Source organism: Ascaphus truei, chromosome 4 (assembly GCF_040206685.1).
Source record: "Ascaphus truei isolate aAscTru1 chromosome 4, aAscTru1.hap1, whole genome shotgun sequence".
NCBI lineage: Eukaryota > Metazoa > Chordata > Amphibia > Anura > Ascaphidae > Ascaphus > Ascaphus truei.
The window spans coordinates 232,996,866-233,021,810 of NC_134486.1; the positions used below are offsets into that span (position 1 = coordinate 232,996,866).

The 24,945-nt window shown below is 41.6% G+C and overlaps 1 protein-coding gene across 5 annotated transcripts in view; it reads left to right on the forward strand.

Moving 5' to 3' along the window:
* The window catches only part of GNPAT (glyceronephosphate O-acyltransferase), a 36,690-nt gene that overhangs the window by 6,129 nt on the left and 5,616 nt on the right, over nucleotides 1-24,945 (forward strand). For all 5 annotated transcript variants that reach the window (XM_075597007.1, XM_075597008.1, XM_075597009.1 and 2 more), the window contains exons 3-14: nucleotides 63-239; nucleotides 3,232-3,361; nucleotides 9,198-9,325; nucleotides 11,718-11,793; nucleotides 15,105-15,256; nucleotides 15,348-15,478; nucleotides 16,502-16,725; nucleotides 18,313-18,558; nucleotides 19,366-19,445; nucleotides 20,407-20,550; nucleotides 23,495-23,594; nucleotides 24,737-24,830. In XM_075597007.1, coding sequence (XP_075453122.1) covers nucleotides 63-239; nucleotides 3,232-3,361; nucleotides 9,198-9,325; nucleotides 11,718-11,793; nucleotides 15,105-15,256; nucleotides 15,348-15,478; nucleotides 16,502-16,725; nucleotides 18,313-18,558; nucleotides 19,366-19,445; nucleotides 20,407-20,550; nucleotides 23,495-23,594; nucleotides 24,737-24,830 — 1,682 coding nt within the window. The remainder of the gene's footprint in view (nucleotides 1-62; nucleotides 240-3,231; nucleotides 3,362-9,197; nucleotides 9,326-11,717; nucleotides 11,794-15,104; nucleotides 15,257-15,347; nucleotides 15,479-16,501; nucleotides 16,726-18,312; nucleotides 18,559-19,365; nucleotides 19,446-20,406; nucleotides 20,551-23,494; nucleotides 23,595-24,736; nucleotides 24,831-24,945) is intronic.

Sequence of the window (24,945 nt, forward strand, 5' to 3'; positions counted from 1 at the left end):
GGTAAAACATTTTTATAAATAAATAAATAAAATCTGCCTGTATTCTCTTCTCTGTTCTGCAGTTGTCGTTTGAATCTGGTGAGCCCACTGAAGTTATCCAGGAGCAGGCAATTGAGATCCTGGAGGAAATGGGGCATAACTTAAGCTTGAGTGCCGTCCGGCTGTTTGCCCTCAGCTTGAGTAAGATCTTCAAAAGGCTTTTCCAGAAAGTGTGTGTGAATGAGGAAGGCATACAGAGAGTAAGTTTTTTAGCTGGCAAACGCGGGGTATTTCTTGCCAAAGTTTTTGTGGGTGACGGAGATTTGTATGTGTTTCTGTGTTGAAGACCCTTTTTGTCCCACTTTTTAACACTTTTACTGCTATAAGAACATACAATATGCAATGCCATGTGTTGCACAGCAGAAAAGGTGGAACCATACACATCTCACATTAGATTGACTTCCATTAAAAGCAGATGATACCGCAAATTTTGAAAAAAAAAAAAAGTTTTCATTTAAGTTAATAATGGTGTGTATTTAATATGTGAAGAAATACCTAAACATCAAGAAAATCAATGTAAATCATCCCAAGTGGTAGACTCTATATCAGGGGTGTCAAACTTATTTCATATGAGGTGCCTGACTAGATTTCATAAACTTAATTCGGGCCCATACCTACCATACATTTTCAAAATACGCATATAAAACATACAGGAAGTAGTGTGGCTGTATGCTAGATGTCAGCATTTAGCTCACTCTTCCCTGCCTTCCCTGCCTTCTCTCTCTCCACACCTTCCACACTCTTGTACCTCCCTCACACTTAATATCCCTCCCTCCTCACACTTAATATCCTCCCCCCATCACAGTTAATATCACCCCCCCCCCCACGCTTCATAATTCCTACCCCCTCTCCACACTCTTCATAGACCCAGTGGCGAACTTACCTGCCTCGGGGCGGCCCTCCTTGGCATATGATGTCGTGGCGCCGTGTTATGACGCAACGCTAAAGGAGAGGGCCTGCTCTAGGAAAGGTAACACACGCACACCACACACAAACCAATTGCTCCCCAAAACATTGCTGCCCCACCCCCCCCCAAAATTTACTGCTATAGCCTACTCGGCCTAATGGGAAATCCACCACTATATATACCCCCATCCCCCTCCACACTCTAAGGCTGCGGCCCTGACCGCGCTGAGCGTGAGGTGCTTGCCGCTTTTAATTACATAAATGTATATCTGCAAGTCCCCGCTCACGCGGTGCGCGGGCATGCACGCTCACTCAAGCTTGGCGCTTGAGTAAACAAATTTTTTTAACTTTGAACACGCTTCAATTTGCCCGCAACGCCCCCCTATCCCCCCCGCACACGCTTGCGGAATAGCCAGGACACAGGGCGCTCATGCTTTGAGAGCTAGTGTGACGTCACCGCTCTCAAGCATGAGCGCGGTCGGCGCCAGCGGGGTCGCAGCCTTAACGTACCCCCACCCCCTTCACACACACTTCACTTAATACCCCCGCTCACAGTTAATATTCCCCCATTCACACTTACCGGGTGAGGCAGCATGAGGAGAGCGCTGATGTGGGGGGGAGGGGCCTGTGCTGCCTGTTCCATGCTTCTACTTCACCCGACTGCAGCAGGATCTCCCACACACAGGCTAACCGGGGCACACCTATTGGTCCGGCAAGCCTCACGAGAGTTGCTGCTGCAGTAAAGTGTGGTAGCAGCATGGAAGAAGCAGCACAGGCCCCTCCCTCACACGAGCTCTCTCCTCATGTTCCGGGAGCAGCGGGCCGGATGCTTGACAGCCCTGCTCTATAGTTTCCTCTGTGTGCAGCCATGGGCAGTGTTCTGCATGTCTCTCTTGCAAGACTGTCACATTCCAAGATGTCATTTATGTTCCTGCCTGTGAAATGGGAAGTATTTGTAGCAGGAATTGGATGTTTAAAAGGCTGTGATTTTAATATAAATTACATTTAAGACTGAATTTCTTTAGCAGTGATGTAGCTCCAGTGTTCGAGGTATCTAATCTGTTACCTATGGAAATCATGAAACTTTTGTGTGAAATTGCATTAATATCTATGATCCCTGGAACTTTCTGTACCATAAATGACATCACCAAAAAGACATGTCAGCTCGTCTGTTCTTTTCTCTTTTTTTATTTTTTTTTTATTATTTGTCATTTCAGCATATTGAAAAAATAAATATATAATAAAAAAAAGATAATGTGCAACATGATTTTAAAGGCAGGCTGCACCCCCCCCCCCCCCCCCAATATTGGTTATCTTTGTCAAAGTGATTTTATAGTAACTGTTGGCATTCTCTCTGTGTCAGTTTACATCTACTTATTGCAAAATCTTTATCTTGGATCTTGCTGTTGGACATGGCTATTGCAGTATGTTGTGTAATCTTGCATCATTAGCTGCTTTCAAAGGGAATTAATTTCTACAATCTACAGTGGGCCCTTTTTAAAGCAATAATTACTAACTGTGTAAGACTGCAGATCTTGCTCCATGAAATGAAAATACTGTATATTTCACTCTGTTTTGTAGTCTAGTATTCCCGGCTAAAATGCTGTTCACTGCCCTTTTCCTGACTGGCTGTGAATTCTCCAACTTAAACCTTCATAGACGGCCACAAAAAATGGGGTTGCAGTTCATTTTAATTGGGAAGGGGATTTTTTATCAGTTTAGAGGACCCTTTTGTAGGCATTGAATACTAGCAGTATTTCCTTATGGTCTACTTAACCTCACATCCTCATCTGTATTTAATGCATCAGAATAGAAGACTGGATAAGCCAGTGTTTTTCAACAAAGGTTCCTAGGTTCCCCGGGCGTCCCCAAAGGGTTCCCTGCAATTTCCAGGTATTTTGAAAATTGTACCAAATACAGAAGAATTTACAATGCATCTGATCTCAGACGCGCTATTAGAGAGGGTTGTGGTTCCTTATAATGCCTCTGATCCCAGACGCGCTATTAGAGAAGGTTGGGGCTCCTTACAATGCATCTGATCTCAGACGTGCTATTAGATAGGGTTGGGGTTCCTTACAATGCATCTGATCTCGGACGTGCTATTAGAGAGGGTTGGCGTTCCTTACAGTGCATCTGATCTCAGATACTATTAAAGCGGGTTGGTGTTCTGCAGAATTTCACAATATAATTATAGGTTAAACACTGGGATAAGCTATCAATGTCCTCTGTCTTTTTGTGTGTCACGTGCTTTCCTAAACTGTAGATCCTTTCCCTCCCTTTCCCTAGTTGACTCAAGCTATTCAGGAGCATCCAGTTGTGCTGCTGCCCAGTCATCGAAGCTATATCGACTTTCTGCTGATGTCTTACATTTTGTACACATATGACTTGGCACTGCCGGTCATTGCTGCAGGAATGGGCAAGTATTCACTCTAGCAAGTGCTGGGTTTACATAGGAATACATTGAGGCGTATTATTCAAGAAAATGCAGAAGAAGAATATGTATTACACACGTTGATTTGTCATATATTTGCTTCTTTACTAATATTATGCCAGTATTTTTCTGGCTTCTGCATATTTAAAAATTAGTTTTCCTGCAAATATAAAAAAGCGAGTTATATATTTTTTTTCTAGGCGTAGTTTCCAAAATCAGTCTATAACCTTATTAGTCTTCATGACCTGGTCTGATTTCTAAAATAGAGGCGTGGAGTGGGAATCTATTACAAAAAGTCTATATGGAATCTATACATCCGTGTTTTGCAGTTACGGCAGTGGTAGGAGTAATGCGCATAAGCTCTTCAATTCCATTTAACTATACAATGTATTTCTTGTTTGTATGTCCTACACTCCTAGAGATTCTGATCAATATCAAACTATCCTTCAATAATATGACCCAAGGGAAAGTTTTTTTTCATTTACCTTTTCGCATAAAAATGAAACTAGATCAAGTTTGGGAACTTTTGTGCAACTTTTTATTGAAATAAGACCAAAAACGGATACATTTATAGATTTGTTAAATGGATTTTTTGACTGGAATAATTGCCCTTCCTGCCCCAAATGAAGAGTCTCTCTAAACTTTGCCACCAGAGGAAATGTTTGACATGCTTCCATTAACTTTTGAAAAAAATATATATTTTTTAAAGGCCTGGCACTTACAACATGAATCGGCTGTGGCGGGTGCCATCTCCTACGCTGGTCTCTTTATCACTCCACACCCCAATGGCCAGCTTGCAGGGTTAGATCTGCTGCCAATTTCACCTCCGCCCTAGGCCTCCACCTGTTTCTATCTATTCCTTTTTGAGGTTGATGCTGTCCAGAATTTCTTCTCTCTGCACGTGGCATTGACCTACAGACTGCCTAACTCTACATGCTCTACCTCCACCTTACTCTCGGACTTTGAATCCTGGCTTTCGTTCTTCCTTTCCTCCTGACTCTCCTATCCTTTTACTTGGGGACTTCAACTGCCATATTATGATGCATCAGTCTCCTGGACATCTTGCCTTCTCTCTGTAACTTCCTCCTTTGACCTCCATCAATGGACCAATTTCAGCACCCACAAGGATGGTCACTATTTAGATATGGTCTTTACTAAAAGCGGTTCCCTTTAATGGTTTCTCTATATCCTCCCTTCTGTTCTGACCTTCACCTCCCATCATTCACCACCACTTATTGTGCTCAACCTCCTGTCCTCCATGCTACTCTAGGGCAGCGGTGCGAAAACGGGGGGGTGGGAGAATTTCTAGGGGGGGCGCAGGCGGTTACAGAGGCTCCGCGCTCTTCCCCACGGCATTTAAATTAAATGCCGGGGGAGGCGTGAGGCCTCTGTAACTCACCTGCTGCCAGCTGGGTCTTCGGCAACACGCGTCATTTGACGCTGCAGGGTCATGTGACGTCACACGCCGTCAAGGCAGCGGGGTGACATCACATGACCTGCGGTCATTGGAGAGGGGGGGGGGGCGCAAACACTGCGGCTCCCGGGCAGGGGGGCGCAGCTCAAGAAGTTTGCGCCCCCCCTGCTCTAGGGGACTTGGCTCCATTGACCTCCTTGCTCTGACATCTACCATGAACAGTAATCTCCCTCTCTCCCTCTATCATCTATCCTGTATCCTCTCCTCCTCACTTGATCTATATGTCCCTTCTCTGCTCTGACACACCCATCCCTCTAATCCTCAGTCGTTTCTCAATTCACAAACTCTTCCTTCGCACTTGCTCCTCTGATTGCCAATGGAGGAAATCTCACGCTCCGGCTGATTTGCTGCACTATACATTTCTCCTCTCCTTTTTTAACTCTGCTCTCTAAGGGCTCGCTCAGATAGGCTGCTACGGCAGCTTGCTAGCGTTCGCGCCCCTGCAGCACAGCGATCTGTGCTCAAACTGCAGGAGTCAGGTGGGGCTGTGGCGGGGGCGTGTAACAAACGCGTTACGGAGCTGGTTCGCCTTGATTGTGGCTTAACCAGCTCGCGTCACGCGACTGTTGCCCAAAATGTCAATTTGGGTTATGGTGGCAAAATGTCGCAGCGACAACGCTGCACTTTGCCGCCGGTGGAGTTTTCAGTTTGAAAACTCCCACTGCACAAACCAAATTTGCGACGAACGTGCGCGCGCACGTCACATCGCCTGCTGTCTGAGCTCAGCCTAAGGCCAAACAACACTACTTCTCACTCATCAACACTCACACAAATGCAAAACATGCCGTCTTTCCTCAGTATTTGACTCCTTCCTCCGAACTTCTCCCACGTTCCATCCTCCCTTCACTTCTCATGCATTTGCCGACCACTTTAAATGCCAGGTGGCTGCTATCCACAATGAGATCCTTTCTGTCCCTTCCTCCTTCTCTTTGCTTCTACCTAAAACTACTTCCACTCTTGACTCTTTTCTTCTTTAACAGTGTTGGAAGTCTGTAAGATGATTTTCTTTTCTCCCTCTACCACACGCTATTCACTTGGTGACCACCTCAACTCTTTTGGCCTTCGGTATCTTCTCTCTGCAGATGATCCGCAGATATATCTATCCACCTTTACCCTCACACTTGAAATCCAGTCCTGAGTCTCTGCCTCCTGGCTATATCTTTGTGGATGGTCTCCGCCACCTTAAACTTAATGTCTAAAACTGAGCTCCTCATATATCTCCCTAAACCTGGTCTAATATCCCCATTTTCCATCACAGTAAATGGTACTACCATCTATCGTGACCCCAAAACTCGTCGCCTAGGAGTGACATTTGATTCCTCCTTTTCCTTCTCTATTCACGACATGGCTAAAAATTGTTGCTTCTTCCTGCCTAACATTGCCGCGATCTGCCCTTTCCTCTGTCAATCTACTGCTGAAACTCTAATGCATGATCTTATCCTCACCCGTCTGGATTACTGTAACATATACGGTCTCAGAATTTTCTCCCTTACAAGCTATCCAAATTTTAGGATAATTTCACTTTCTCCCAGGACAGTCTCTACTCATCAACTCCTTAAATCCCTCTCCTGGCTTCCCATCAGGTTTCGGATCACCCGCAAAGTTCTCCTCCTTACCTTCAAGGCTCTCCCCTCCTGCTCCTCCCTACATATCAGCTTTGATCTCTCGTTCTATCACTGCTTGTCTCCTGCGTTCTACCCATAACTCTCCTTTCCATCCTTTTCACCTCTACTGCTCTCTATCACCTTTAAACCTTTTTCCCCTCATTGCCTTTTACCTGTGGAACTCCATGACACTCGGTATACGCCAAGCACCTTCTATCCCCACCTTTTAAGTCAAACCTTAAAACTCGCTTGTTAAATGGAGCATTTCAATATCCTAGATTCATGGCTACTGTCCAACACCCACAGTTGCTCCTACCAACAATTGTGACCAAGCACTGCCATCAACTGCACTTATTCTCTCACCTGCTGTCTCTGTAAGTTTCCTATCATACCACTTAGATTGTAAGCTCTCCGGGGCAGGGATTTCCTTTCCTATTGTCTAATTTCGTTGTTTGCACCTGTGGGCGCTTTATAAATATATACACACAACAGCCAACTTGCATATGCAGTGTACAACACTATTTCACTAAATAGAAACTGTGATATAAATAGACATCTCTACAAAAATTACAAGAATCCTTAAATAACGTCTTTTTTTTCAAAAGCAGGAAAACTTATTTAAAAGTCAAGTTTAAATAAACCTACATTTTGGAATAGTTTAGAACTACTGTAAACAATGTAAATGTATACACACAATATATATATATTTAACAAATTATTAGAACTTGTGGGTGTCGCTATTCCTGATGTAGCTCAAAGGCTTAACGCAGCTCAACACCAAAGGGTGTCTTCCAGCTGACTGGTTACTGGGTTGGGTAAACTCTAATAACACAATACATTGCAGGCCCATCCTACCTCTTCTAACACAATTCTAACCTTGACAAGAATGTGCACCGAGAGTGGTACACCAAAGAATCCCCTTTAAATAGGCGCACTGCAGACCTGAAAATATAGACGGTCAGGGGTGGGATGTGGTGTATAAAAATAAAAAACAACTTTAATAAATATTCATATAATGGTGTATATAAAACCGTATATAGTGCTGTGCTATACACTGAGTAGTAATAGACTACTGTTGGTCTGTATCAAACTCCGTCATGCGTCTCAAACTATGCTCACATTAATATGTCTCCCTTGTTGTTTAGATGAAACTGGATAGATGCTCTTCGTATCAGAAGTCTAGGTAAGTATATTAATCCTGTGGTATATTAGTAAGTATAGGTTCTACCGAGACTTACAAAGTATTCACGCAGCACATTCAGGCGATATGTACACTGCGCATGCGTCATGTAAGTTAAAAAGTTGGAGTCTATTTTATGTACGTGTTGCGCATGCGCCGGAACGGTGCGTGAGATTTAACTGTTTGGATGGCCCGTTTTAGGTAAGTAACGGGTAAAGGGAGCACTGGGTATGATAGAAATGTTTAGTAGTGATTGAACATAGTGACACACAAAGCGCTGTGCCTATGGATCACTATAGATCTATATAGCTAAAAGACCCCTCGTTATAAAGGTGTACAGCACCCTTGTACCGGCGCCCAAACTGAGACGCATACTATACCAGAGGACATATTACTAGAGCAAGTACATCACAATGTGAGACGCATGAACGCACTAATGTACTACTAATACGCATCCCGTAATACACTGGGTTCAATTTAATAAAGTGATCTATAGTGATCCATAGGCACAGCGCTTTGTGTGTCACTATGTTCAATCACTACTAAACATTTCTATCATACCCAGTGCTCCCTTTACCCGTTACTTACCTAAAACGGGCCATCCAAACAGTTAAATCTCACGCACCGTTCCGGCGCATGCGCAACACGTACATAAAATAGACTCCAACTTTTTAACTTACATGACGCATGCGCAGTGTACATATCGCCTGAATGTGCTGCGTGAATACTTTGTAAGTCTCGGTAGAACCTATACTTACTAATATACCACAGGATTAATATACTTACCTAGACTTCTGATACGAGGAGCATCTATCCAGTTTCATCTAAACAACAAGGGAGACATATTAATGGGAGCATAGTTTGAGACGCATGACGGAGTTTGATACAGACCAACAGTAGTCTATTACTACTCAGTGTATAGCACAGCACTATATACGGTTTTATATACACCATTATATGAATATTTATTAAAGTTGTTTTTTATTTTTATACACCACATCCCACCCCTGACCGTCTATATTTTCAGGTCTGCAGTGCGCCTATTTAAAGGGGATTCTTTGGTGTACCACTCTCGGTGCACATTCTTGTCTATCTAGCCCCTCCCCAGGCAGCACGCCTCCACCTATTAGGGGTCTGAGCGAGGTCCCTCTTCTACAATTCTAACCTTGTCTGTAACTGTTACACACGCCCATAATCATATATTACCTCTAACTGTCCATGCAATATCTGCACATTGAGTGTATTACCATTGTTCACTAAATGCAACCATGTTTTATCATAACTCTATGCCCAGGACATACTTGAAAATGAGAGGCAACTCTCAATGCATTACTTCCTGGTAAAACATGTAATAAATAAATCTTTGAAATAGGGTAAATGCCCACCTTTTTTAAATTAATAAAAGGTCTGCACAAACAGTGGGACTCCGGGGGTAGGAGTAACACAGCCGTACATTAGAGGAGTCGCTGGTGTGGGGTTATCGGCTGATGGGGTACAGCTTTAAAAAACCCGTAATAAATTGGCTTGCGTGTAACCAGTTTGTGTTTCTTTCTTTTGCTGTAGACTTCATGGACATGAAAATAGTGGGAGAGCTGCTGCGCATGTCTGGTGCCTTCTTTATGCGCCGCTCGTTCCGAGGGAACAAGCTGTACTGGGCAGTCTTTGCGGAGTACGTGAAGACGATACTTCGGGTCAGTATAATGCTATAGTCCGTATGGTAGAGGAGGAACAGTTTCCCATTGCATCACACAGTTGTGCTGTGTACTATGTGGCTACAGCAGTATCAAAACGAACATTCGTCGCAGTACAAATGTATGGTAAATTCTGTGCAGATCAACACAGCACATCTAAAATGACAAACCGTAACGGATTAAAAGGCAAGCTGATCCGTGTCCACTGCCGCTTCTGGTCAGCAGAGAGGTCTCTAAGTTTGGTTTGGGGATTCTGAGCCACAAATTGCACCTTTTGTGGGAAAGTACTGATTTTTGTTAGTGAGGCTTAATTAAAGTGTATGAGACTGGTGATGGTCAGTGGGACTCATGGAGACTCCTGTTTAAAGTTGATGTCTGGCTCACTAATCCATATTCAATATGCTGTGAAGCAATCTTCTCTTTGCTAGAGAAGATGTAGGCTCCTCTCAAAGGTAGCTACAATCTTCCCTAGCATGCTGAAGACTGCATATTAAATAGGGACCTGTAAGTGGTGGTGAAGGATTTGCGGGTGTGGTTACTGTGCCAGAAGATGGTGCCATGTAGAGGACATGGCTGTGTGAACAAGTGGCAGTTCTGCCATGCCAGTAGCCAGTCCTGTGACATGAGAATTCCTTTCTTGCCGGGGAACGAGGCAGCGTCAGCGGTGGTGGGTGTCCCAGATTCCGTAGTGGCTTAATGTTTGAACGTGATAAATGGTGATTACCGGTGCTTTTTTTGTTCATGGGGTTTCTGATCGGAATCCCATATACCGTACATGGTTGCAAACAATTGGGCTGAAATAGTCCTTTTATAGTTGCCTTTATTTCACTGAAAGCATTAAATACAAATATGTCTGCTTATTAGCAGTACCACCGTCAACCAAGCTTGCCGCACCATATAAATACGGTATATTAAAATTGGTATCCTTATTAAACTTGGTTGATTTTTCACTTTTTTCACTGTACTGCTACGATATAGTCTACAAACATGAGAGTTAAGCTGGTAGGAAAAATAATTACATTTGACTGTGCTGATTTAGAAACATCTGTTATAGTTTCAGTAAATGAAAAGCACTCTGCCATGTAGCCGTTCTCTTATTTGTATTCACTTTTTTCCCAATTTTAACTCTATTGGTAAATACTGCAGACCTGTGGAAAGTGCCACACCAAGAAGAAAAACATTCAATACATACTGTTAGTTAAGAGCTTATATTGTATGTAAGAAAATCCAGTGCTGCATTCATCAGGGTTTGAGTTACCGTATACAGCATTTTATAGAAAATCCTAATGGTGGCTACTTGGGAATCTTGCCAAAAAATAGTAATTAATAACAAGGGGGAGATCCTGGTAATTTTAACTATGAAGGTTATAATAAGAATGAGGAAGGTTCTACCAAAATGCAATTATTTCTGTATTGAGTTAATTGGTTTTACCTGATACGTCGGCCATCTGTAGTGATCTCTATATCTACTGTATATCATATAAAAAATATTTATAAAATAAACGAGTACTGTACTTCAGTATTAGGTGACAATTAGGTGATACCTTTTTTTATTTGGACTAACAGTTTGTCATAGGACAAGCTTTCGAGAGTCCTATGACATAAATTGTTAGTCCAAATAAAAAGGTATCACCTAATACTGAACTCATTTATTCTGCAGTATCGCAACTGGACTAACACGTGTATGTGTGTGTGTGTGTGTGTGTGTATATATATGTGTGTGTATATTAACTGTACTGTGGTCCCATCTTATATAGACCAGTAGACATTTTTGTTTAGCCGTGGTAATGCAAAGTTGTTTAGGACTTTGTAAACTAAACACTGCACCTTGAAAGCATATTAAGGTTAAAAAAGTTGCAAGAAAATATTCTGATAATCACACTTTCGTTAATCCCAGGATGGATAGAGCAGAGTCTGTAAGCAGGAACTGTGTTATTATTTATTGTTTTTACAGTGACCGGATTTTGGGCTTAGATTTGCACTGCATAAACCCTTCGTAGTATCTCGTTGTCATTGCTACCCATTCATCTTTTTGAGCACTGGGACTCCTGCTTCTCTCTGAGGCACTCCCTTTTCACAGCAATAACTGAGTCAACAGAGACCCCCCCTGGTGTCATGGAACTGTTCCTACTGACACGGGTACTGTATGTCTCTCCTCTCCGTGTCCCCATGCCCCCAACGGGCTTCCACACCACCGCTGTCTGAGCCATAGTAACTGTGAACATTGTATCCAAAGGTTTTTAAAATCTTGAACGTAAATGCATGAAAACAATCCAGCATGTTTTGCAAAGTAGGACTGTGCCTTTGAAAATGTGGTGAAGCAGTAAGACAATAACATGTAACTTGTCCTGGTCACTGTTCGGATTTGCTAACTTGAAGCTTTCCTCTCTAGAATGGGTACGCTCCAGTGGAATTCTTTGTTGAAGGGCAAAGAAGCAGAACAAACAAGACATTAAATCCAAAGTTTGGTATGTACAGCATGACTTTTTTTGTAAAATACTAAGGACTTAAAGGCTAAATAGTATTAATCCATCAGATCATGTACTCCAACGTATACCTGAACGAACAGAGAACGATTAATATACAATCGGCACTATACCTACCACAATTGTGTTGTGATCATCCTGTGACAAATATTACAAGATATTTAAAATTAAAACACTAACGTCCATTTGGAAAGTCCTTAAAGGGGCAGTCCAAGCGGCACTTAATAGAAAATATATATATATTTTTTTTTAGATATTTGAAGCCTTTGATTGCCTTTATTGAAAACTAATTACCTAAGCTGCCGATCAATTAGTTCAGCAAAGATTCTGCTTCACAGGGTTCACGAAATGGCTGCCTTTTTCAGTTTCAATCAATCCTTCAGTCTGTGTAATTCAGCAGCTACAATATATTTTTATATTACCAAGGTAACATTATCTATTGTTACAGTTTGCAGCTCAAACTGTTGGGAATATTGGCAACAAATTACCCCAAACAGGAAAGCGTTACAAATATCTTGACTGCTGGGGAGGTGGGCTAAAACCTGCTATAGAAATCAAAGGATGCTCAGTATATTAAAACTCATTTAAAAATGGCATTGAGTTGAATACGCCTCCCTGCCACCTCTTCCCCTGCTAATGGTGATTTTCATACTGACCAACCTTAAAACTCGCCTCACAAATGAAGCATCCCAACAGCCTGCACTCATGGCTATTCCCACAGGCACTCCTACCACCCATTGTGGGCAAGCACTGCCATCTGCAGCACTTATTCCCTCACCTGCTGTCTCCTGTGAGTCTCCCAACATACCACTTAGATCGTAAGTTCTTCGGGGCAGGGATTTTCTTTCCTATTGTCTGATTTTGCTGTGTTTTATTGTATTATAATTCCCTGTACTGTATTCTTTGTGTAGCGCTGAGTACCCTTTTGGCTATGTATGTATGTATGTATGTATGTATGTATGTATTAGTGTTCGACAAATCCATTCACCTACAGGCCCATGGCTGCCCAAGCGGGGCGGGACTAGGTGGCGAGTAGATTTTTTGGTTCGGCGAGTAGATTTTTGGGTGATTTGTCAACCACTGTGTATATATATATGTGTATGTGTTTGTATATATATATATATATATATATATATATATACAGTGTTCGACAAACCTATACATTTGCTCGCCCCGGGCGAGTGGATTTAACCCCCGGGCGAGTAAATATTGGCCCAAGCAGCACACGTTTGGTACTAGGTGGCGAGTAGATTTTTTTGTGTGACGAGTAGATTTTTTGGTGATTTGTCAACCACTGTGTGTGTGTGTGTGTGTGTGTGTGTGTGTGTGTGTGTGTGTGTGTATATATATATATATATATATATATATATATATATATATATATATATATATATATATATCTCTATCGATATCTCACAAAATATTGGATTTATTATAAAAAAAGGGGGTAAACAATGCCCACTTAAAGAAAGTAAAATTGAAATCTCATATGATATATATCTATATCTTTATCATACATACTAAACAACTGTAGAAAGTCACTTATGGGGAACCCATAGATTCTCTAAAACCCCAAAAGTCATATACTTAACAAAAGATGGTTCCCTCTGGCATAGGATTGTTGAAGAAAGATATAAACGGATAAGTCCTTTGATGCTTTGATCCGAATTTCCTCCTTTTGTTCTGTTATCAGGAAGTGGTTGGTTGTAATCTATCCAGATGATCCTCTCCGGAATACTGCTGCATTGTAGGATAGACAAGAGAAGGCAAAAGAACATAGTACTGTACGTCTAGTCTCCACAGGAACTGCTCACTCTCACAAGTGTGTCCTTACACTTTGCCTATCTTTGATTATGACATTTAAGACTAAAGGATCTCTTAAAAGCAGACTCGGCTCCTCTCTCTGTCGCTTGCACTCCTGGTGGTATGACTCATGATGACCTCACTGAATCACCACGTGTCCCGACGTGTTGCTACGTGCTTGGGCTCCACCTGAGGAGACAGACGCCACCAACCCCTGCTGGAACTGCAACAGCACAAGTCACCACATACTGCTGACGGCAATTCTTTTAAAGCGCTAAAGCGTGGGAGATGTAGCGTTCCTGAGTCATACCGTCAGGAGTACAAGCGACAGAGAGAGGAGTCGAGCCGAGCCTGCTTTTAAGAGATTCTTAATTCTTAAATGCCATAATCAAAGATAGACAAAGTGTAAGGACACACTTGTGAGAGTGAGCAGTTCCTGTTGGGACTAGACGTACTACGCTATGTTCTGCTGTCTTCTCTTTTCTATCCTACAATGCAGCAGTATTCCTGAGAGGATCATCTGGATGTATTACACCAACCGCTTCCTGATAATAGAACAAAAAAGGTTCTGGGCCTGCTGCTGAGCAAGAATTAGGAACACTACAATTCTCTAATCACAGAGTAACTCGTCTTGTTTTGTACTCTATCCCTTATTTCCACAGGAGCTGTGAAAAGCATTAGGGCCGTCACATCATAGCCAGCCCTGCCATGCTACGATTAAAAGTCTGCTGCATTTGAGAAATGCCTCAACAGCTGCAAGGGGGAAAATACATTTCCAATGAGTTTTGACTTTATTATCATTTATTTAGTGCCAAGTAAAATAGGTTTCTCTTCATTTAAAAAAAAATAAAATAAAACACATGGTGGCCAGTTTTTTTTTTTTTTTTTCTATTACAGTCCCATTATGGGAAAAAGCGGTTTGGTACATGTATACTGTGTACTGTATACTGTATACCGCTGTCATCCATTTACTGTTACTCACGGACGTTATCCCTCTATTAAAACAAGCACAGGATGGATTGTTGTATTAGAAGATAAAAATGCATGCCACATTGCACTTTCACGATATTAATGTTCTTAAATTACAGCAAAATTGATTAATTTCTGTGAATTATGCAAAATTTGTCAAGAACCATCTCATTTTGGTTAATAGAGAGAACAAGAAATAATGACATCAATAAAAGCATATGCTGAGAGGGTGGAGCATACAGTATAAGGCCATGCTTATAGTGCCGGCGACGTGACGGTCGCTGGAAAATCAAATAGAGATGACTTCCAGCGATCGCGACCAATCCGTCGCGTCGCGCTTACTATAAGCGCACGCGACGGCGGCAATGCATTTGTTTTGCCGCGGCGTCACCGTCGCCGGCACTATACCCGCAGCCTAACGGTTGTGGGTTGATATTGTTTTATTTGCATCATTACCCAGTGCTGTTCTTTTCAACATGGTCACCATTGTTTTAACTCTTCGTATTGTATTTCTTTCTTAGGTCTTTTAAATGTGGTTATGGACCCGTTCTTTAAAGGCGAGGTTTTTGACACGTACATTATTCCGGTCAGCATCAGCTATGAGAGGATTCTAGAAGAATCTCTGTATGCACACGAGCTTCTTGGAGTGCCAAAACCCAAAGAGACTACATCAGTAAGACATGCTTCAAACACCACATTGGCTCTTCAATTCAAAACACAGTATTGCCACAGCACTAATGTCTTCTCTATTCTCTTCTTGGTAGGGCTTGATAAAGGCCAGAAGAATCCTTAGTGACAACTTTGGAAGTATCCACGTTTACTTTGGACAGCCCATGTCACTGCGGTCATTGGCTTCTGGGAGACTAAATCGTTCCCAGTATAATCTGGTACCCAGGTATTTATTTTTTATTTTTTCAGTGTCTAAATAAGTGAGATATGTCTTCCATACATGTTTACCAGTAGGATAAAAACATTTACCAGTAGGTTAAACTGAGGGTACATCTCTACTCGTTTGTCCTTTGTGTACAAACAGCAGAATGACAGAAGGGCGTCTTCGATCCCACCGAGGTTAGATTGCTGGAAAATGGCAGCACGGGTGATCTTTAGAGATTTGAATGGTCCCTTGGTTTAGTTATTAAGCTGAGAAATCCCTTTCATACTATCATATTTATAGTGTTGTTACCTGTCCTAATGTAGGAACAATAATGACTCCACCACATGGGCTGGCGTATTTTGTATAACTGCCAATTTTTTAGGCTTTTCAGCATTTGAAGTTGCTCTTAACCTCAGGCGGAACAATGGGCGTTATTTGCTGAAAGGGCCGCGACCCACAGGTGCCGGAGCCGTGACACACAGGTGCCGGAGCCCTGCTGGCACCAAAAGGTTTGCACATTTATAAGAACATGTGTCAGAGTTTAGTCCGAACACATATTTTATATTGCAGCTGTGAACGAGAAATCCCAAGCAGGGGCAAAAAAGTAATTAAACATGCTATCAATGTAATTGGCTTTTTCAGATTTTGTCACACTTCAAGGAGCAGTTCAATGTACTCAAACGAATAAAATGGGAACGCTTTCAAACCTGAAAGTACAAATGGCGTACCTAAAAGCAGCTACAGATTCCCACTAGTGATGTGACGCTCCACTGAGACTGCAGAGCAGGTGCAACCGCATATAGCCACTGAAAATGTAGTGCGGCTCGGAGGCTGTGACATCACTTGGTGGGGGTCTGTCCTACTTTTCAATGCTCCAATGGAAGGGTGCTCTAGAACGCTCAGTATAATTAGAGCCTAAGCTCTAGAATGTTCAATATGGTCACGTGTATAAACTATACGTTCTATAGGAAGGCCAAATGCCTTTGATGTGTTTCCAGCTTGTTAACAAGGTTTTTATTTCTTTCGGTGACTTGTGTTTTTCAGGTTTCTTCCCCAGCGGCCATCTGAGGATATGCAAGCGTTTGTCCGGGACGTGGCCTATAAAATAGAGCTTCATCAAATAGCCAACATGGTTCTCAGCCCTGGTGTCTTGGTAGCAGCCATTTTGCTACAGAATTTGCCAGCTATGAACTACAGTCGTTTAGTTGAGAAAACCCTTTGGCTGAAGGGTTTAACAGAGGCCTGTGGAGGATGTCTTGATTGGCCTGGTATGCACAGACACATTCATATTGTTATTTTATAGTAGTGCATTGCAAGGCTTTTAGCTTTTCATTATTGTATAACGTTAGTGCTACAGTATCTGGCCATCATTTTTCACCTGCTATATATCTATCTGCAACTATCTATATAGAGGGGGGAGGGGAGAGAAATACTATTGCCAAGCTTAACTTCGGTGATTGGAATCGTGTGTTGTTCATGGTACGGCTGTTACCAACGTAAGTATATCTTGTAATATAAAGCAAAGCGTTGGATAACGGTTATAAGATCGCGATGCAGTTGTATAAAAAACTGACAAATCGGGTATATACTTATAATACTTATATTATCATCATACTGATTGCTACAGCAAAGCGTCTTACTCCAACCAGAATGCCTCCTCGTGAAGTGAAACTTAATGTAGGAGCCGAATATCCTGCTCGTTGGACACCTAATGCCATTGAGAGGACTGTGTAATGGTACAACACTTACTGTTACTCAAGTACAAAAATACATAATCGAAGCAAAAATGATCGGTGCAGCAACCTCAGGCACGGTTCTTATTCCAAGAATCCCACTCATTCCATCAGACACACATTTACCATTCAGTTTCAAACGAAAACTTTTTCCAATACGATTTGGCTTTTTCAATGACAATCAAGAAGTCACAAGACCAAACGTTTGATAGAATATGCCTTTACCGACCTAAGCCTGTTTTTAGTTATAGAGCAAAATATAATTGTCCATCAGTTCATTTGATTCGCTTACACTAGTGTCGGAAAAGAACCCAGAAATTGACAATTGTACATTTAGAGTAATCTTTGATTAAAAAAAAAAAATAGAAGTTAAAAAAATAAATGCGTGAATGTTTAATTAATAATCGAAGATTAATAATTTACGATCTGCTAGAGCTGCGTATAATGTAAAGCAACAGTGTCTTTTACTCAGCCGCTTGATATCCTGTATGTGGCAATGATAAATGGTATTCTTGCATGGGGCACAAATATAACGCCATATGTGTTAAATACAGTCCATCCTACCATCAAAATGAACCAATGGTAGTGACTGACATGTTTGTTATTAAAATAAGACCCATTTGAGTATGTTTTTAAATTATGTTAGTTTGTGGTCCTGGTGAGCAGTGATGGGACTAATTTCTTCTTGCTACTCCCTTTTGGTCTGATCACTATGTGCTAAACGCATTTGTACATGCAAAGCCCCCTTTCTCCTCCCTCCTTATCTTTATTGGTATCCGGCAGGGATACCCATAGGATTGGCTACAGTTTGAGTAAACACTTGATGGACCAGCACGCCCCCAATTCAGAGGCCCGAAAGGAAAAAAGTACAATATTTCTTACTTTTTAAACTCCCTTTTAGGCTACGGTAATATATATTCTTGCCAAATATTATTGTAAAATATTCACTATTTTAGAATGATTTTGCAACAAATAAAATAACATTGTTTTTCTGACCCTTCAAATCCTGAATATTTTCTGGCTCCTTTGGAAAATGTGTAGAAGAGCCCTAGTTTATGCTATTGGAGACGCTGCAAATTCCTTACACGTGTAACTGCTTATTGGCACGTGTCTGTCTTCCAGGTAACCTGTCTGCCAGCAGGCTAGTTCGGTCCAGCCTTGACCTCCATTCCAACTTTATGAGTCTTGTTGAGGGGCAGGTCGTTTTACTTGAGCACAGACAAGCCAGTGTGTTGACAGAGGAGCTGGTGGTCAAACGAGCGGTCTCTTTGCTCATGTGCGCGTCCTACAGGAACCAGATGGTGAATGTCTTTATACGTCCTGCCCTGGTGGTGCTTGCATGCAAGATGGCGCAGGGTTTCAGAAAAGGTACCGCACATTTATTTGCACTGGCATAGAGTTTTTTTTAACACGTTTACTAACATTATTCTTTGTTTTTGTCCATTCTGTACTTTGACATAATGGCCTGGATGACTTCAAATGGTGTCACTACAGTTTTATGATTTAAACAAAGTAAACTCGACAATCCCTTCTAAAGGGCATTTGGAGATTAATTCCCACTGCTTTTCATGCATAGAATTGTTTGGCATGGTCAAAAATGTTAAAGATGATTTAGTTATTTAACACTATGGGTACCCAATGACATTGAGGCAACGACATATGTGGCCCCTGGTGTCCCAATGACCTTGCCCAAACCTCATTGTCATTTTGTTTTTAAGGAACAGCACAGCCTCAGCTATTAGTGACCTGAGCTCATGATCCCAGAGCCAGAATCCTGTCTTTGAGCTCTTGTCTTATTTAGTATGGTGAGAAGCAGGTTAATGCCCAATTGCCCTATGCAGTAGGTTAATTTGAATGTAAGTACGTTTGCAATACCCAGATTTTCCATATTGAGCGGCAAACAAACCCAAAGTTATGAAAAGGAGCAGGGCCAGCAGTACCAAAGATGATGCTCTAAGATCCATTTGTAGAACTTCAATCAAATACACTTGTAGGCCCATTTTATGTCCAAACAATCGAGAGAATAAAGGTAAAAGCTTAATTCAATACAGCAGATTAGTGATTCTGCCATGAATTATTCCTAATCAAATTGTTTCATTTGCTGTCCGCTACTGATGATGGCTGTATGTCTGAAAGACATGGTCCTAATCCCCATCTCTCATATTTCCTTTTTAGAGGACGTTTACAAATCCTTTAACTTTTTGAGGAATATTTTTTCCATGGAGTTCATTTTCTTTCCTGGTTTTGCAGAGAAGGTAAATAAGAACCATGTTTTTATATTTGTGTTCTCAGCCATTTTATCTTCAAGATCTGTTGCTTTTATGGGTTGGTTTACAGAGACTCATCCCCTTTGCAGCCAGATAGGCCTCGCACTAAGCTAAACAAACTAAATCTAGAACAAATCAATTCTCTCTCTTTTGTTTTTTAACCCCCTCTCCCACCCCCTCCCCTCTCCCACCCCCTTTCCCACCCCCTCCCCTCTCCCACCCCCTCCCCTCTCCCACCCCCTCCCCTCTCCCCTCTCCCACCCCCTCTCCCCTCTCCCCTCTCCCACCCCCTCCCCTCTGGCCAGCTGAAGATTTTAAACCAGGGAACCAGGAGTAATGTTTGCAAAATGATTTATGGTGATGTCTGTAAATGTCCCTGTTCTTCCTATCTCTGCGGGATATGAGGTGAAAAAAAGGCATAGATAAAACGAAATGTATTATTTAGACAACTTGATCTCCTCTGTTTGCTTAAAAAAAAAAAAAAAAAAAAGCATTTTTATTTTTTTGTTTTTGTACACTATTGAGTGTATTTGTTATCTTCAGTAATGGGATTTAACAAAAAAATATATAATTTAGTAAACATTTTACGGCTGGGAATATAAAATGGCCGCTGCTAGTTACACAAATTAAGCAAACAAAGGTTCCAAGCGAAGTAAATGTTTACCACTGTATCTTTAACTTCAATGGGGGTCACCGCCGAAATCGGTGCGATAACCCATACCGACGTTTTATAAAGGTGCCCCTATGTGACAAATGTAGTATGTTGTGTGCATTACCCTTTGGTGTCGATGCAGCCAGCCTCATTGTTCCAAGTGATGACACATTCTGTTACAACTCGGAATATCACAGAGTTTGTGCATGTTAGATCTGCCCAGGCTGCTACGAAGGCTGTAATAAGAGAGACATTTCTTGTGTCTATTTTGACCAAGTACTGATTTTGCCTTGGCAGGATTTTGAAGAAGGCTGCTTCCTGCTAACCAAGTGTGAGATCGTTCACGTAACGCCGCATGAAATTGTGATAACGGAGAAAGCAAGCGGTTCGGCTGTTGTTTTTTTGTCCAGAATGTTTCAGCCATTTCTTGAAGGCTATCAGGTATGCAAAGGTACCATCTTTGTGTGTGAACCTTTGCTCAAACGTTTTTGAACACCACTAACTATTTTTCTAATTTTGGAAAAAAAATTTTTTTTAACTTAAACCCACAGTTTTCCTGCAACTTTTGCAGTTGCGACATTTGTGGTATGTCTAGTACAGTGAAACACTGGCATTGAAGCCTAAATGAAGGCATTTGTATAGTTTGTGTACATAGTTTAATGTGTGTTTTAACTTAAACCCACAGTTTTCCTGCAACTTTTGCAGTTGCGACATTTGTGGTATGTCTAGTACAGTGAAACACTGGCATTGAAGCCTAAATGAAGGCATTTGTATAGTTTGTGTACATAGTTTAATGTGTGTTTTAACTTAAACCCACAGTTTTCCTGCAACTTTTGCAGTTGCGACATTTGTGGTATGTCTAGTACAGTGAAACACTGGCATTGAAGCCTAAATGAAGGCATTTGTATAGTTTGTGTACATAGTTTAATGTGTGTTTTAAAATGTTTACATTTTATAGGGGTCCATGTTAAAATGTACATGAAGCAAAAAGGTGACACGGTGTGCTCATTTGCATGTCATTGCCCAGAATCCCTGGCTGCAGTGGAAACACTGTATGCTAAGAGATAATGGGGAAAGGCAGGGCTGCAGGCCTGTCTGAGATATGAGAATGTGCTCACAAGTGGTATATTTATTTGTTGGGGGAGAGGGGAAGGTTGCCCTACCAGTCAAAACCGCAATAAAAATACTACAAAGATCTCAGCAAGCAAGGGATTCACCGCACATCGATGGACCACGAGCAGCTCCAGGGCACTCCTCCGGTTCGTCATATTTGTGGTTTTCTTTGTGGCGGATTTGACGCACAAAAACTACGAACCTAATCTAAATGGCACAATAACAAATACCACACATTATATTTTTTTTTTTTAAATGATTTTGATATTTTATTCAACTTTTGGATCTGTCACATCCGTATTTTATCTGTAATAAAAACTGGTGGAGTAGTTGAGAGTAATGTGTAGCTATAGGGTAAAATGATAATGAAACAATCTAGAGGAAAATATCCTATTGTGTGACTAGGGCTTTAAAGGTGCACATCCCCCAAATATGACTTATCTTGAAGTTGAGCTCTTTATTTAAAAACGCCCAAAGCCTGCAGTAGAGTGTTCACCTGGCAACTCCTGTTTTGATCTCACTTTCTCCACTCCACCAGGCAGCACAAACTTTTCCATGCAGCAAACAAAGGGACTCATCAGAAAAAAGCATGTATTATGTAAAGCTCATCAAATAAGGTTTTGAGATCTATTAAAATGTCCCTCAGAAGCTTAATTTAATCGGACCCAAGGGCAGCAAATTTCCCTTTCCTCGCTCTCTTCCCCACTGATTACCGGGGGAGAGCGTGTGGCCTCTGTAAAGTTCTTACCACCTCCCTCCTTCAGCATCGCAGCCTCAAATGACACGGCGACGTCAAATGGCGTTGCTTTGCCATGGCAACGGGACGTTGTGGCGTCAAATGACGGGAGCAGCGGCACGTTACCATGGCAACATGACGTCGCTGCTTTTTTTGGTGACGCTGAAGGAGGGGAGCATCAGGGTAAGGGCCTATGGGTGGCGGATTTGTTAATTCGCCACTTGACCCAACACATCCAATCGTGGAAAACTATTATTGCTTTGAAGGGAGTTTTCGCATGATAGGACACTTCTGGGCTGATTGAATAATTTCCTAAATGAGGGGGGATAAGCAGCCATATTAATATAGGTTTTAGTTTCGTTTTTTAGGAATACACAGTTTAAACAAATCAGTGAGCGTGAAAGAAGCCCCAGAGGTGAAAATGGACATAGTGTACAATATTGTAAAGAAATAAGCATGCAGTGGAATCTACCTCTAATCGAATGTGTCTTTTTGGGATGTGCTGTGTACCCTAAAATAAAAAAATACAGTATGTGCATGTTTGAACAACTGAACCTGCAAAAATAAAGAAATAGTGAGAAATCCCGGCGTACAAATTAATGTTACTAACTGTAAAAGCAGAGAGATTATAAAGATCAGAAGAAAGAGTTAAGTGGATCAGAACGATGCAGGGAAAAGTAACATTGCTACCTCAACCTAACAGTGTTTTTTAACAGAGGTTCTTAGGATCCTTGGGTCCCCTGGGTGTCCCTAAAAGGTTTCCCTGCAATTTTCAGGTCATTTGAAAATTGTACCAAATACTGAAGAATTTACAATGCATCGGATCTCAGGAGCGTTATGAGAGAGGGTTGGGGTCATTACAATGCATCTGATCTCAGACGCGCTATTAGAGAGGGTTGGGGTTCCTTACAATGCATCTGATCTCAGACGCGCTATTAGAGAGGATCGGGGTCACTTACAATGCATCTGATCTCAGACGCGCTATTAGAGAGGATCGGGGTCACTTACAATGCATCTGATCTCAGACGCGCTATTAGAGAGGGTTGGGGTCATTACAATGCATCTGATCTCAGACGCGCTATTACAGAGGGTTGGGGTTCCTTACAATGCATCTGATCTCAGACGCGCTATTAGAGAGGATCGGGGTCCCTTACAATGCATCTGATCTCAGACGCGCTATTAGAGAGGGTTGGGGTCATTACAATGCATCTGATCTCAGACGCGCTATTAGAGAGGGTTGGGGTTCTGCAGAATTTCACATATAATGTATGGGGTTCCTGACCCCAAAAAAGGCTGGAAACCATTGAGCCAACGCACGTTTAGAGTTTCCAATTTTTTTTTTAAACATGTTAAAGCAAAAACAAATCGCTTTGATTTTTCAGAACAAAATAAAAAACTTGACTGTGCTTTTTATCCTTTTTACATACAATTCATAGCACAGAGAAGTAAGAAAAATAAAAAAATAGCACTTTTATGCAGATTCTTGAAGTGACTTGCAGACACTGAACATTTTTCTGTCTGCGTTTCTTTCCGCAGTTAGCCTGCATGTATCTCACCAATGTCGTGACTGAAGCTTTCACAGAGAAGCAATACATATCTGGAATGAGGAGTTTTATTTCTCAACTTATTGTAGCAGGTGAGTGCTGTTGGACTGCCAGGGAATGCGTTGGCACCTGTGTATCATTAACAAAGCCACAGTAATGCCCTCTAGAAAGGACCATGTTACTCCATGTACTTTGCGATAACATTACTTACCTGTACACAGTCAATGACTGCCACCTGTGCTGAAGCAGGGATATCCTTAACCTGACCTGCTGTGGCCCTTGAGGACTGGAGTTCGCCACCTTTGATCTAAAGGGAAGAAGCTGCAGCCACCGATTTCTGTACTTTCTAGGTCCAGGATTAGTTGTACGAGCTTTGTAATGCAGCAGGCAAAAGTGTCCATGTAAAAAGGGAATGTGTGGTGTGTGCTCATTTGCTTGTCTCTACCCAGAATCCTTCTTTGCAGTTTAACCACGGTGGGACGTGACCACAGTACGGCTAATGTGGCCGAGTTTGTGGAGAACATGCAGATGTTTTTTGGTTTTTTTTTTATCCAGTAGTATAAAGGTTTCTGAATGTTAAGAATAAAATGTATTGTGTAAAGTATTTAACATTTACTCTTTAGTTATATACAACTAGTTATACAGTATGCAAACCACTGTGTCAAAATCTCAATAAAGCACACTTTTCATTTGCAGTAGGGATTAGCCTGTAAATTAGGTTTATTTTGTCATGTCCCCTGAGGAAAACAAAAGTGGCCCACACCTACTTTCATATATATATATATATATCGTTACGTGGTTGACATCGGTCCACATGTTAGTCCCCGAGTGAAATAACCTGGGTGCCTTTTGTGTTTGCAAGACTGGTATAAATATTAATATATTGGGCAATGTGTTCTCACTCTAAAATTAAGCTTATTAAATGGGGACGAAGACGGATTTGTTCAGCAATGTTTTTACACTGATCTCAAGGTCCAATGAAAACCAACAAGGAAAATGATTTTGTCATGGCAAAATGTTACTAGAACAGATATTAAATGATATATTTTTCTTCTCTGGAAGCTTTGCCATATGTTGGAAACGATCTGCTGCAGTCTGAAACAATTGTGGTTGCATGGGCTGCTCACACATGAGACACGTGTAAAATGCCCCTGTGACAATACAACTATAAAAGTGCTTTGCGGGCAGCAATTGAGAAAGTAATAGGTTTCTGTTCCCTATGATACTTGTACAGGAGGCAGCGAATGTTACGAAGTGTTGTCATCTGATATGCAGAAGAACACGCTTTCATCCTTTGTGCAGCTGGGAATTGTGAAGAGTGTGAAATCGTAAGTATAAAAAGAGGCTGTTTGGAACATGGGCGGAGTTGCCCGTGCTGCATATTAGAGGGATGTTCAAAACATTTATACATTTTCTCATGTGCAAAAGTAGAAGATACAGCGC